Here is a 15,649-nt window from a genome sequence, read left to right on the forward strand (position 1 = left end):
TGACACGTTCTTGTGATGGCGCGTTACCCGCTGCACGTTTTAAACTGCCATACCAATACCCCAGTATGTATCCCCAGTTTGTGACATGCTTGATGTCTCGATTGTGTGGATCGTGGGACCCACAAAAGGTAGCATACGGTTCTAGGTTAAATAACTAAGTTATTTGGGAAACCGATATTTATGAAATATCGTGTATATTCTATGCATGTAATGCATCGAATATATTCAATATGCATGAAGCATCGCTGTTTTAAAGCTTATCGGAGTAAGCCGCGGATTAAGCGTCTCAAAACAGCTGCACGCATAGCTACCTTCAAGTGATCGTTTGGAGGCTGCGTAAGCAAGTCCTCCCTTGGCCGATCACATGATGTGGTAGAGTGATGGATGGTGATCACCACGACACCTTATTGGCCAACTAACTCCTAGCCTGGGCTGCCTAACCAATCTGGTAGAGTTGGACGGCCGAGATGATATATGACGCTCATCTGCGACCGTTGATGAAGTTTTAGGGTTTTGAAGAGGTGCGCAAGCATCACTCTTCAGCTTGGTCGAATCCAAGAATGGGAGACGTTTTTGGCAGGACCGACCGGGCATGCGTGTAAATGGCTTGCCGGTGTACACGTTTGTACCTCACTGTCCCATGAAGATGTGATCTAAGACACTCAATTTTTCCGGCAAAGTTGAGTGGTTGAGATCGGTTTGCGGCAGAAATCTGTTGCCGCAAAGGAGTTGGAAGCCACGCGACATGCCTACTTCGGGCACGCGTTTCGAGATGTTCAGCCATGATTGGCCTTGGTCGATCAGTCATGCGTGTATATGGGCCCACGGAGATCATGTTGACATGTTCGGGACCTTTTAATTCTACATCTACACCCTCCATCCATGCTTGCGAAGATGGACGCTCGTGATCAATTAGCGACACATGTAACATGTCGCAAACCCTAAATAGGGTTTTGGATCAGTCGTGTGTACACGACTTCAACCTAACGGTTTGGCAAGCTATGCTCTTCCTTTGAGGAGGCCGACCATGTGGGACCCACATTGAGCCGGTGGTGAGCATGTGTGTACTTGTCCCACGGTCATAGGCTTGATCTAAGCCATCCAAACATGCCGGTGAAGTTGGATGTTTGTGATCAATTTAAGACACTAGTGGACTTTCCTGTGACCCTTGGAGCATCACGTCGGACGAACTTCGATCAAGCGTTTGCTCCTCCCTGGCTAGGTCGTGAGAAGGTCGGTCAAGTAAGTAAAAAAGGGGGTCCCGCAGGTGTGCAGGGCAAAACCTGTCCAACCGGTCATGGGACGATCTATGTCGTCCAACCATGCGGGCGAAGTTGGACGGTCGTGATCTGTTTTGAGACCGACATTGGCAGTCTTGTGCGTACAAGCTTTTCCAAGCTGCTCCACACCATCCCAACCATCCTACTTTAGGCTGGCGTTCGGTGGTTATTTGGGAGGCGTGGTATGTATTCGACCGACCAGGACAAAAACGGGCCCGTTAGTGGTCATTAAGGTGGTAGCCTGATCCTGCTGAGGATCGTCTAGGCTGGTTAAATCATGCGGCCAACTTGTGTGGTCGTGATTTTTTCTGACACTGACATGGACATCCCAGATGCTCAATCTGGCTAGTATAACACACCGAGATATGTAGCCTATACTGGTATTTCTTGCATGTCTCATTATCGATACTTGGAGATTCGTGTCACTCTGCTGAGAGCAATATTCAGTCGCCATGCCGCACCAATAATGAGGGTTCTGCGGGAACAACACAGTAAATACAAGGATAATCGCGCACTAATTAATAATGCTATAAATTCACAGGGTATATGGGATTGTTGCTACATGCTCCAACCTGGATGAATTTTGTGTATTTAATTCACAGAATACTGGGATTATTGCCACGTGCTCCATTCTAGGTGAATTAGTAAAGTGAAGAAATATTCATCACTTATCGATGGCTTTATCCTTTGTAGGATGTCAGCGCATAAATTTGGTTTTACAATTTTATCCCTGAACTAAAATTCACCATCAACAGTAGGTTAACGACTAAAAGACTTCATTGGGATTGTGAAGCCAGACCCAACTATTTCTCTGTAGTTGCGTGTTCTGATCTCGTTGTTTTCTATCGTATTGAGTAATATCTTGTGTAAGATTTGCTCGAGATTTAATCTTTGATAGGAAAGATAAAAAGTAGTCACAAACATCTTCGTCTCGTCGTTTGTGATTCAATATTATCTTGTTTCGCTACCATACGATTAAGATTATTATGAGGTGATTGATATTACTAGGTTGTTCTCCGGGATATAAGTCCGGTGTATCAATTGGTTCTTGTTCACCTTGATTTATCAAAAGACGGAACAAAACTCTTAGATATTTCTGTGGGAGACATATTTATCTATTCAATAGACTTTTTAGTGTGAGACAGATTGGTTTATCAAGTCTTCAACTTTGGGTCCTCGCAACTCTTAGTTGTGGGTGAGATCAACTAAGGAAATCAAGTGCGAAGAGTCCTGCTGGGATTCAGAGGTGTAAGGAACGCGACTGTACCTTGATCAGTGTGAGATTGGTTAGGGCTCAACTACATTCCAGTCCGAAGTTAACTTGGAGTATGATAGTGTCTGTAGCGGCTTAATACAGTATGGTGTTCAAATCTGGACTAGGTCTCAGGGTTTTTCTGCATTTGCGGTTTCCTCGTTAACAAAATTTCTGGTGTCTGTGTTATTTATTTTCCGCATTATATTTGTTTATATAATTGAAATATCACAGGTTGTGCGTAAGTTCAATCAGTTTGTGAATCCGACCTTTGGGTTGTTGATTAATTTGATTGATACTTGGATATTGGTTTTTGATACGGCCAAGTTATTTCTTATATTCAAATTGTTCAATCTGATACCATATAGGAGATGGAAACCGATGGAGGAATTGATGGACATGAAGACGGACAAGATCTCACTTCGTTGGAACTCAATCATGTTGTTATACAGGTACTTCTCGGTTTTAAATCTGATATTCCTTTTTCAGTTCCACCCAGTCTTAGTTGTTATCTGATTAGTCTCCATATCCTATCAATTTTTGTTTATTTGTTGATCTTTGATTTGAGTAATAGCGAATTTAGGGTTTTCTTTTCCAATTTTTTCTGTGAGTTTGATTTCTGTGTCCTAGATTTGTTAAATTGGTATGCTTTAATTCAATCCCCTGGTATACTTTGGTTGAGATTTTATCACACATGCAACATGCCTAAGAAACTTGTGAAAACCCCTTCAATTAGTTTTATTAGTAATACACATAGTCTATATATCATTTGCGTTTGAATTAGAACTCATTGTTATCATCTTTATCTGGTTACTTGTGTGAACTTGTGTGTTATCAATTATGTCTTGCATTTAAATTTCAATACCATGAGAATTTTATCTTGGAATTGCAAAGGATTTTGGAATCCTAATACTAGAACCTCTCTAAGGAATCTAATTAGGTCTCAAAACCCTGACATTATTTTCTTGTATGAGACAAAAAATGGTATTCCAAAAACGAATCAATTTCTAAAGAGATTCAACTACCCTTTCCACTGGGTTCATTCCTCCAGAGGCTTGACAGGTGGCACTGCCCTCTTATGGAAAAGTGGGTTTCAACTAGAAATTGTTCATAATACGGATAAGATTAATGCAATTATTTCCTACGACCCTAGCAAGCCCGCTTTTCTTTATGGCTCAACACACCATAATGAGATGATGGAACAATGGAATTACATTGAAGACACTAGTATTAGAATCAATCACCCTTGGATTTTAATAGGGGATTTGAATATAACTATGTTCAGTCATGAAAGATCTACTAATACCATTCCTACCACCACAGAAATCCAAACCATTATAGATTCATCTGATCTTAGTGATTTGGGGTATGTGGGTACACAATTTACCTAGTCAAATATACAAGATGGTGGAAACTTAATTATGGCTAGACTTGACAGGGTCATGGGAAATAGTTTATGGCTTGAACATTATTGTTCCTCCAAGTTTCATCACATAACATTTATTGGTTCAGATCACATACCAATAGTTTTAGTGACAAACCCAAATAGTAACCAAGGCCATAAACCTTATAGATATTTTAAGTGTTGGGGTAGTGATCCCACTTCTAAAGATGTAATCAAAAATGCATAATCAAAGCATGTTACAGGTTCCCCTGTGTTTCAGTTTACTCATAAACTTAGGAACATTAAACATGAATTGAGAAATTGGAATTTAAACCATTTTGGTAATGTTTACCAAAGAGTCAAGTCTATTACTGACCAACTTCAGCATTTAAATAGCCAACCCCTATCTATTCGGAATGCTGAGGCAGTCAGGGGTGTAGAACTCGATCTCGAGCATTGGCAAAATGTTCAAGAAGAGTTTTATGCCCAAAAGTCTATACAAGATTTTATACAAAGTGCTGATAGAAATACCAATATCTATCATACTTCTATCAATAGAAGGAAACACTTTAATCACATTGAGACTCTGAAATTATCCAATGGTGAATGGTCTTAGGATAGGAATGACCTTGAAGACCTATTATTAATCATTTTAAAAGTATAAGCTCTATTTCTCAGTCGTTTCGAAACGCTGAATTTCTGAATTGTATTGAACCTTGTGTGACTTCAGATGACAATAGTTATCTTCTTAGACTTGTGTCGCTTGCGGAAATAAGGGAAACCATCAAACAAATGTCCTCTTGGACAGTCCCTGGGCCAGATGGTTTCCCTCCAGGGTTCTACAAACAAAATTTAGAGTTGCTTGAAGTTGATGTCTGGAAAACTGTCTGTAATTTCTTTGAGTATAAACGTTTACTTAAATCCATGAATCATACGTTTCTATCGCTCATTCCTAAAGTCAGCAACCCTTCTTCTCCAGCTGACTTTAGGCCAATTTCCTTATGTAATACTAGTTACAAGATAATCTCTAAAAATTTTGTAAATATGATGAAACCTTTATTTAGTAAACTAATCTCTCCATACCAAGCTGCATACGTGCCTAAAAGACACATTTCTGACAATGTTGTCATAGCACAAGAGATAGTTCATAATATGAAAAGGGAAAGGAAAAAAGATAGAAACAGCGTCATGGGCCTTAAACTTGACATGTCGAAGGCCTTTGACAGAGTTGAATGGTCATTTTTTATTGATATTCTCAAATGTTTTGGCTTTTCGCAAGATCGGTATACTCTTATTTATCAATGTATTAGCACCACCAATATTTCTAACATGCTTAATGGATCTCCATGTCCCTCTTTTAAACCAACTAGAGGTTTAAGACAAGGATTGTGACGCCCCAACCTAATCACCTGCTTAGCTAATGGGATTACAACCTAAATGAAGCATCAAACCTAGTTTACCGATTTTAAGAATCATAATTACATAAAATGATAATAACAAAACCCAAACTCTCTGATATCATACAAATGACAATTCTCTCAGGTGATATGAATATACTAACGTGTTGTTTTACAGAATAAATAAAGAATATATATATATATAAGATTCATAACATCTCTAATGCGATAAAAGCTTTAAGCTACAAAAACGGATATCTTCACGCGCACCATTTCTTCTGATTACTGAAACTGAAGTGGGAACGAGTGCTCATCCCAAAGGGGTGCCCAATGGAAACAAATAACCTTCAAGTAATCACTAACATGATCATGTTTCTAATGAACGTAACTAAACATTCAACGTGCATAACATGCGTAAGAGTATTTCCCCCAGATACCTCGTAGTAATATTTACAAGTTCCCGTGCTGAATAAAACATAAATTTACCATATAAAATAAAAAGTAATACTATTTACACCCTTGTGCTGAAATAGCTATATTGCACTTCCCGTGCTATATAATATTTACACTTCCCGTGCTGAATAAGACTTAGCAATGAGCCATGAGGAAACCACAGACACTCCTCGCGGAGAAAATAACGCAAACACGCATCAAAATATTCACCCAACAATCAACAAACATCGAAATATAGCATTTATAGAAAGAAAAAACATATTCTGCGATCAAACTAGTATGATATGCATAAGACCGTTTTCCCCAAATACCTCATAGTACTATTTACACTTCCCGTGCTGAATAAAAACACAAATTTACCATATAAAATAAAAAGTAATAATATTTACACCCTTGTGCTGATATAGCTATATTGCACTTCCCGTGCTATATAATATTTACACTTCCCGTGCTGAATAAGACTTAGCAAGGAGACATGGGAAAGCCATAGACACTCCCTGCGGGAATACTAGGTAACACATATCACAACTCATACCCACTCAATTACACACAAATATGATCACAATAAGTAAAGGCACATCATGCTCGTTGTTGAAAAAAATCTTAATGATTACAAGAAGGTTACAAGAGTTCCCACCTGATTTGATTACAATCCATGCCTACCTCGAGAACCTCAATCTATTGGTCCATCCTTTTAATCGATCGTTGTTAATAAAGATTAATTGTTAATCACACAAGCACTCTAAGAATTTGGCCAATAGGCTCATACAAGGTTCATAACATAATTTTATACAAGTCTCCAATTATAGGCTAAGTGAGCTATTTACGGGTTCTAAGCCCGTCTATGGTTCTACACCTTTTCCTTATCTATCTTTAGCATATCTAAGGGTCTATATTCAAATTGGCTTGATTCTATAGTCCACTAGTTAAATCGTAAGAAGATCTGCTACAACTTTGTAGAAGAAACCAAAGGCTAATTCAGACTATGAAGGGTCCAAATCAACAAAATAGGAAAACTAGCCTAAGCCAAAGTCCATTAATTCAAGGCTTGGTCAATCTGGTCACTGACAGTCTCTAACGGTAATTGGGGTCAAATAACGGTCAACGTCCAGCCAAGGTCAAAGTCAACAGTTAAGGTCATGCCAACTGGTTAACTCAGTCAACTAACTGAGTCAGGCGAGTCAAAAATCGAGTCCACATATTCAACACAGTCAGACCAACACATTCAAATAGGTCAGCTACACTGACTGGGATGACTAACAAGCCTACATTCTTGATGCAGAAGTTCATACAATTATTACCACTAACATAAATTCCAAAAGATCAAATCTAGCAGAATTAACTTCTTAGTTCTATCGCACACTAACTCTAACTGCAATCTTGATTACATTTATATTCCATTCACGACAACAACATTACTACCATTACAAATTGTCCACGACATGCAACACACCACCTCAACCTGTAAGGTTCTCTTATAACTTAGCTCTTACACATTTCAGATCCCTCGTTTTCATGTCTTCATACTGGCATCTGATATACATCATCACTTCTTGAGTTCAGTTCAGGTTCAGTATTAACATCTCAGCAGTATCACTACTGCTCTCATGGATTGCGATTCCAAATCAACTCAGACCATCCCATTCATTTGTTTAGCAACAACACAAACCCAACAATTCAGTCATGCAACAAACTCATAACCATGCAGCTATTACATCACCACATGTTATTTTATTTGCAGTCAACAGTTATAAACCTCCACCAAATTACATCTCCAACTCAGTCATACCACCCGCATCACTTGCAAGGTAGTCAATATCGGTTGTACAGGCCGATATTACGGGTTTTTATCGGATATCGGAAAATATCTATATGATATCGAAAATATCGGTGATACAAAGACAGAACGATATTATCGGTTGTACAGGCCGGTACATACCGATATATCGGTTTTACTTATACACTGATAATAAAGGTTTCAATGGATAAATTTTCCATAAACATGTATTTAGTCTTTAAGACAAGTACAACGTCCATTGGAGAAGGTAAAAATCCCTAATATATTTGTGATATTAAATCAATGACTATATGGTAGGATATAAGATGGAAACCATATTTCGATTGCAAGGAAGATAAATATAAAAGATAGAAGTGAAGGCTAATAAGAAAGATTTTCTGCCATAATGGGATAACAATCACAACGCTTGCTAATAAACCACCTTGTATTTTGGAAACTTGAGATATGTGTATGATTCTTATTATTTTTTACTATGGTTTTATAAAGATTTGAAATTCTAGTTCTAATGATGTATCACTTATAAAAACCAATATTATCTTTTGTGTAGGTGTATAGAACCCGACCGATACGATACCGATACACGATATTAACTACCTTGATCACTTCAACACTACACATCCTTTGCTCCTTTGTAACCTCAACTTCAGCAGCAACCTAAGCATTCATAATAATACCTATTTCCTGTCTCAGTTTCTTGTTCTCTCAGTATCTACATCATCCGAACACATCCTGTGACAATTACTTGTCCTTCCTCCTTGCATTTCCGCAACGACGACTTCAGCAACATTGTTCCTCTTGCAATTCAAACTCAAACCATTTAACCCTGTCATCCCCTAATCTGCCAGTTCAATTACATTACTAACTCTAATACCAACTCCTACCCCTTTATACAAATCATAAACTCATCTCCATTCCCTGTAATTTAAACTACAAGTATAACTTCTCAAATTCACAGGCAACAAAACAATCTTCATCCTTTTCATAATCAGTTCAACATCAGCTCCTTTAGTTCAGTTCCACCAGACTCTTAGCTATAATTTCAATTACCCTTCAACTGCCCTGTCAATACGACTTGCTACAACATCAATCACTAACACCACAAGTTCTGCTCAAAGAACACCAACAGAACATTCATGCCCTTTACCTGCAACTTGAGTTTCATCAACAACCATTCTCTGATTTCCTTTGTCTTGCCTCAATTTCATAAATCTATTTCAAAACCCTAATTTCTACTCCCTCCTTGTAAAACCTCAAGTCAACAATTCAAATTCAATCACCACTATCCAATTCATCTATAGATTCTCAACTCAGGAACCCTAATCTTCAACTTTAATTCATCTAAACCTGACCCGAGACTCAGTTCCTCCTAAGAAACTAAATTAAACTCTATATAAACATCGGAACTTCAATTAATAACAAACCTACTCTAAAATCGATCAACTGAAAATCAATTCATACAAAACATCAAATCAATTGAAAATCCAAATTTCACTTACCATTTTCTCTGCTTTTCCGAACCAAACCAACACCAACATCATCACCTCCTTCCTCGAATCATTAAACTAACAAGGTTTGCATGAATCTCTCCCACAAAAGAACTCAAACTTTGAGATTGAAACCAACAGAGAGGAGAAAAGAAAAACAGAGAAGAAGAAGAAGAAGAAAGAAGGAGAAAGAAGGAGAGAAGAGAACAAGAAAGAAGAAAGAAGAAAAAAAATGAGAGAAATGAATTTATCTTCGACACGTTTTGGTGATAAGGCCAACTGATCTTACTACAGCGCCCAAAATTTTGGTTAAGGGCATCCCATGTCGGTCTAAGGCAAAAAAGACTATTTTGTCCTTGATACAAATCTTCTGATATCTTCTTCGTCTGGTATCTGATTGACACGTTCGAGTAGTCCATTCCACGCAACTTTTCAATATCTATCCAGCGGTACTAGTTTCGTATATAGATATTTGTTAGATTAACTTCTATAAATTAAGGTTCATTTCCAATTAATCGAGTCATTAGCGGCTTAAACGTCTCTTGACTGGTCTAATAGCATTGACGAGCTTGAGGGTCCTTACAAGATCCATTATCCCCTTATCTCTTTATTTTATGTATGAAATTGTTAACTATATATATCGTTCATGCTGAAAACAACAAACTAATTCAAGGGTTACGCATCAACAAAGAGATTCCTAGTGTTTCGTACTTGCTTTTTGCTGATGACTACCTTATAGTTGTGAAAGCTTCCCTTGAGCAAACTAATAACTTGATGGCTCTGATCAAATATTTTAGCGATATCTCTGGTCAAGTCATTAACTTAGACAAATCTGGTTGTTCTTTTTAGGCAAAAATGTTCACCCAGATCTTGTTGTCTCGCTTATCAATGAGTTGGCAGTTAAGAATATCGATCTAAAATAAAAATATCTAGGCATTCCATTGTTCATTGGTAGAAATAAAACATAATAATTCAATTATCTTCTTGAGCATTTTGATAAAAGAGTTGCAAAATGCAAAGGAAAGCAGTTTTCTCAAGCTGGTAGATCCACAATGGTGCAACATGTTTGAAATCCTCTTCAATTTATCACATGAGTACTTTTCTCATACCAGACACCATTACACAAAGAATGGAACAATCCCAAAGGGATTTCTGGTGGGGGATAAATCAGTTGGTTTTTACATAAAAAAAATGGAAAAATGTTTGTTCTCATAAATTACAAGGGGTTTGGGCTTTAAAGATTTAAGAATCTTTAATAGATCCATGCTTGCCAAACTAGCCTTGACCCTCATCCATTCGCCATATTAGTTGTGGGTCAAAATCTTGAAATGTAAATATTTCAAGAATTGTCATCCTTTGCATCCTAGGAAACCATCTGATTCATCTTGGTTATGGAAAGGTATAGAGTTGGGTCTAGAAATCATTAGAGAAAACTTGATTTGGGAAGTGCGAAATGGCTTAAACATTCATGCATTTACTAACAATTGGATACCGAAAGCTTCTCTTCCTCTTTGTCATACATATCCCAACCCTGACATGCTAGTTGTTGATTTCATTGTAGATAGTACTAGGACATGGAATTTAGAACCTATCAATAGTTTCTTCACAGCAGAAAATGCTCAAAAGATCTTTAGATCAGAATCCCTCTCACTGGGATGATAGATTGGTTTGGTTGCATACCAAGAATGGTGAGTTCTCAGTGAAAACAGCGTATAAAATTCTAGCAAGTGAGCTTCAATTTATACAGAACCCCCATCCTAGTCAACCTATATACAAAGCTATTTGGAGCTTCCCGACCTTACCCAAAATACAATTCTTTATATGGAAATGTATAGAGAATATTCTTCATACCAATGTCAGACTCCTGCAATATAGACCAAACCGATTCATACCAACTCAATTGAAACAGTTGAACATCTTTTGATGTCATGTCCATATGCTAAATTTGTTTGGGCCAATACTCCATTTGGTCACCTTGTCTCTTTTAAAGAAGGAGAAGAATCAGTCATAGATATTAGGAGCTGGTTTGATGATTGGTTCAAAAATAGTCACAGTTTAGCAATTAAACAATCGATATTTGTCACGGCTTGGTGTATTTGGAGAGACATGTGTTTTCGGATTTTTCAAAATAAAACAGTCACGCCAATAAATACTGCCAACTGTGCAATGAAACTGATAGAAAATATAGATCGGAGTATGCCGGTTACACATACTCAACCAGTTATATTACCTGCACCTATCCAGGCTCCGAACAACAATGGCCTGCCTGATATGTGTAGTATTCTCTACTGTGATGCAAGCTATGACAAAGATACTAATGAAGCAGGTTATGGGTTTGTTTTAACTAATATGTCAGGGACCTTTGAAGGATGCAAACTCATCAAAGGAGTAGCGAGAATGGCGGAAAAAGCAGAATGCATTGCCATACTAGAAGGAATAAAATGGATGGAAGACAAAAACATAAGTAGTTTCTGTATTCGCAATGATGAAAAAATGCAATCGCTTATTTGGATAATAATAACAACCACTGTGTTGGTTTAGTCAAACAATATTAGATGACTGTCGGTTTCTTTTGAATAATTTTTCATTCTCAAGGTTAGATTATGTTAACAGAAAACTTATATCTTTGACTGATAAAGCGGCCAAGCATTGTAGAAGACACAATGTAACAAGGAAATGGCTGGGAGATAAACCTGCCTTTCTCCTAAACATGTAATCTGTTCTTTGGAATGAAATTTATTATCTTAGCAAAAAAAAAAAATAGATTAGATTAAACACTTGGTATTTTTTCAATTGACTTTGGTATTTTGCTTTCCTTCGACCGGAGTACCATGTCCAACTTTTTAATATTTGGTGCCTCATACTTCACGTATCTCGAATGGTCCTTCCCAGTTTGGTGCGAATTCTTGAGCGCTTGCGTTTCTTTGGACATACAGGGGAATGGCCAACACTATATCACCTTCCTTGAACTCCCTTGATGGTACTCGCTGGTTGTATGCTTTGGTTAAACGACTCGTGGTGCAGTTTATGTTCGCGATTTGAATTTTTTAGCTAGGCCTACTTAATTCGCGGGTCCAAATCAGTTGCCTGAAAAATGAAAACCCAGCATACGTATAAGATTCAGATTGAAGTTTTGCGCATCACTAAGTAATATGATGGAAAATCAGGCCGATGTTGCCTCCCCACTCACAGCAATCGCTGCCAAATCAACAAATCCTGATAATATAATTTGACAGGTTATCAAGTAGTTGGATCGGGATTATCAAAAAAAAAAAAAAAAAGTTGGATCGGCAAATAACTGAGACAGCACTCCCAACAGTTGCTGGATCCAGAACGAAAAACGAAAAAGAACCTTAGATGGATTGTTGTTGTGAAAAAAATGGACTCCGGTCATGTACAAGAGCTTTGAGACGAGCAGCTGAGACATTCAGCTATTAGACAAGGAAAAACCAACACGAGGAATGTTAAAACTAAATTCTGTGATTTTTTTATTAGATCGAGGTACACAAATGATGTGTTACCCATCGTTGTAAAGAATAAAGAAATTGATCGGGGAAACATAGCAGGAGACTTAACCTAAACTGAGACTCTGATAGACCTGTGCAAGGAATAGCCTAACCCTGTCTCACAAGATGTTGAGATTGATCAATCAACCAAACCAATTTACACATTCACATTTCTCACAACTACCCAACAACTCCTAAATATTCTGTGCAAACAAGTTGCCCTAGCCCAATGAGTGAAAAAACCCGCAATCGGCCAGAGAACAGAAGAATCCTAAGTGATGGTTGCCTCCATTAAGGCAAAGCACGAAAAGAATCGGTTATTTTCTCCAAAACCCCGCTTTTGTTAATAGCTGTTGTGTGCTCCCACTGTCAAATTCAGCTTTCCCCTAAAAAAATTGTTAGAGCCCCTACATTGAGTTAAGAATGAAGTTAATAGCGAAGTCGGGCAGAGGATATACATCCTCGAGCGAAGGATCCTCATTATTCATTCCACGTTTCTGTCAGTTCCCCAATATCTACTACTGTTCGGCCCAGCCTGCTCACTGCTGCTAAAGTAATATGACGGGCCTTTAACTTTAAGGCGCTTTGGCTCAATATCAATAAATGATGGTTCTCTCACAGTCTTTCCTCTGTTCATATGGAAGTTGGGTTTTCTGCTGATTTCTCTTGCTCCCAAATTGTCATCCTTGTTAGAAGCTATGAATTTGGTGCCTGGTGTAACTGCATTCCCTAAGTTGATCCTGTACTTCGAAGCCAGAACAGAAGCTTCTTTCGAGTTAGAAATGGTTACAAAATGCCGGTCCGTTTTCTTGGTAGTGTTACAGTCAGATGATTGTATCTGCTCATTGCTCCCTTCTGGATTGAGCTTCTTGAGTCTTTTAAGCCTCTGATAAGAGAAAATAAAGAGTTTGTCAAGCTACAGGAGAAAAGATTAATCCACAAAACATATAATAAGTAGCATCTCAAACCAGTGCTTGTCAAAAAGGCATTTCAATTTAGGCTCTTGTACAACGGATCTATGGTAGTCTCTATATGTTGAAATCATACATGCAAGTGAAGTTGTAAGCAAACCCGGAGGTAAAACAAAAATGAGTATTTGCTCGTTCAACATAAACCAGATATCAGTTTCTGGAACCTTTCTCAGTTAAATGGGCTGCCTTGATACAAGGATGAAAATAATTACCAAAATACCAATGTTGGAAATCACTTTTACTGTCCAATTGTAATACAGTACCAGATATAAATATTTACAAAACCCATACCTGTTGCTCAGAAAACTTCAAGTCCGTATCATTTACAGACCTTTGCTCCATTTTCATGGAAGATCTACGTTTTACTCTGAATATCTCTGTATCAGAATCATCATCATATTGATCAACATTGGATGAGATATGAGATCCCTGAGAACTGTCTCTGGTATAACGCAAAGATTTGTCATATAATGGAGAATATTGTAAAGGTTTACATGCGCTGAGTGGTACTTCCTCAGAACCCTTGGTAGGAACAGCCTGCTAAGAGAGATTTTGAAACAAGATTAACTAATAAGTTCAAGGCCTCAGGGAACAGAAACACCAATTTCATGAAAAGAGCGAGCTTACCTTGGGCTCTAGAAACGAACATAGTGTTGACGCTGCAGATGCGAGAGAAGGTTCAGTTTTAATAAACTCTTCACTGTTCAAATCTGTTCTAGCTTGGAGATTTTGCTCAAATTTTATATCACAGTACGGAACATAGCCGGACTGATCAGGGCCTGGAAATAACTTTGACTGCAAACACAAATCACTTCCAGATTTTAGTTGCTGTTGAACCTCGTCCAAAATTCCATCTTCCTTCTCAAATTTCTGGGCCAGAGCTTCCATTTCAATAAGGTCTTCCCTGACATAAAGATCACGACTGCTGCCACATGGGCAAACTGATTCAATCCCTGCATTAAACCAAAACAGAGGCAAAAGATCAAACTAAATTTTTCTGGCATAAAAGGATTCATTTACCCTATCGTAAGTGCCCCTATAACACCTTAAAGTGCTGATATTAGGCAAAGACAAATCTTGATTGTATTGACAATCCTAGCAAATATCTTCCTTTGGCTCAGCTGATACGACACAATAGGAGGCTTAATTGGGACTTGTGATGAAGCTATACACCCACCAAATTAAGACAAAAAGTCACACCTCCTGACAGCCAAACAATCTTCTAAATGGTGAATCTAAAATAGAGTGGAAGATATGCATACCATGAAGGAGGCAAATCGGTTGAGGAGAACAGTTGCACTGAACGGATGCTACATAGCAATCTCGTTTGCAAATACCGCAGAGAACCGTACCACGAGATGTCAAAGAAACACTTGAACAAGCTCTTTGCTTCATTAATGACCAGCGAGCACGATGCTGGAATCTCATTAGATGCACAAATGAAACCTTAACGCAACGGTTAGAATCCAATTTCAAATACTCCCCATCCTGGACATCAGTTGTTACGGATGAAGACCTAGAAAGAAACATTGCTTCTTTGCAAAGAAGTTCCTCATGAGGAAGAAGAGGAGCTCTATTAAGAAGTGCATAACGTCGGCTAGCCACAGCCCCCAATGGGAACCAATCACCGATTGCAAAATTCACTGCCTCACCACAGTTGAAACCTGAATTTGCAGAAATTCAGTTGTAAAAATGAATATAAATCCCTTTTTTTTTGTTAAATGTAGACCTCAAAATGACTATAGGACATATAACAAGTGCATACCATGACTAAACCCTGCATGATATGCCCGTGGAAAGGTGATAACAAACTCCCCAGGCTTTTGTACAGCTTTATACACAGGAACATCGTGTTCTAGCAAAATGTTTGGAGGAAATATCGTCGTTTTACCCAAAAGTTCATCAAAGGCACCATCTTCCCCATCAGTGGATAGAATATCCTGAGTGTAGACATGTTCACGAACAACCTTTTCAAAATCAGGAGCAGCGTCACCAGGAATCCCATACCAAGTTTTTGATGCCCCACAGTGATGATAATTTATGCTGACAAATGAAGAAAATGCACTTTCAGTGGAAAGGTTAAGGGAGGGAGGGAGGGAGGGAGGGAGGGAGGGAGGGGGAGGG

The 15,649-nt window shown here is 38.2% G+C and overlaps 1 protein-coding gene across 1 annotated transcript in view; it reads right to left on the bottom strand.

Annotated features, from left to right (window-relative positions):
- Positions 1–12,510: 12,510 nt before the first annotated feature.
- LOC113297423 (lysine-specific demethylase JMJ706-like) overlaps positions 12,511–15,649 on the bottom strand; it is a 6,403-nt gene continuing 3,264 nt past the window's right edge. The window contains exons 6-10 of the mRNA XM_026545881.1: positions 15,291–15,589; positions 14,788–15,189; positions 14,153–14,478; positions 13,817–14,065; positions 12,511–13,440 (exon numbers count right to left, since the gene is read on the bottom strand). Coding sequence (XP_026401666.1) covers positions 13,039–13,440; positions 13,817–14,065; positions 14,153–14,478; positions 14,788–15,189; positions 15,291–15,589 — 1,678 coding nt within the window. The 3' untranslated portion in view covers positions 12,511–13,038. The remainder of the gene's footprint in view (positions 13,441–13,816; positions 14,066–14,152; positions 14,479–14,787; positions 15,190–15,290; positions 15,590–15,649) is intronic.

The sequence above is a fragment of the Papaver somniferum genome, chromosome 7, assembly GCF_003573695.1.
Source record: "Papaver somniferum cultivar HN1 chromosome 7, ASM357369v1, whole genome shotgun sequence".
Taxonomy (NCBI): Eukaryota; Viridiplantae; Streptophyta; class Magnoliopsida; order Ranunculales; family Papaveraceae; genus Papaver; species Papaver somniferum.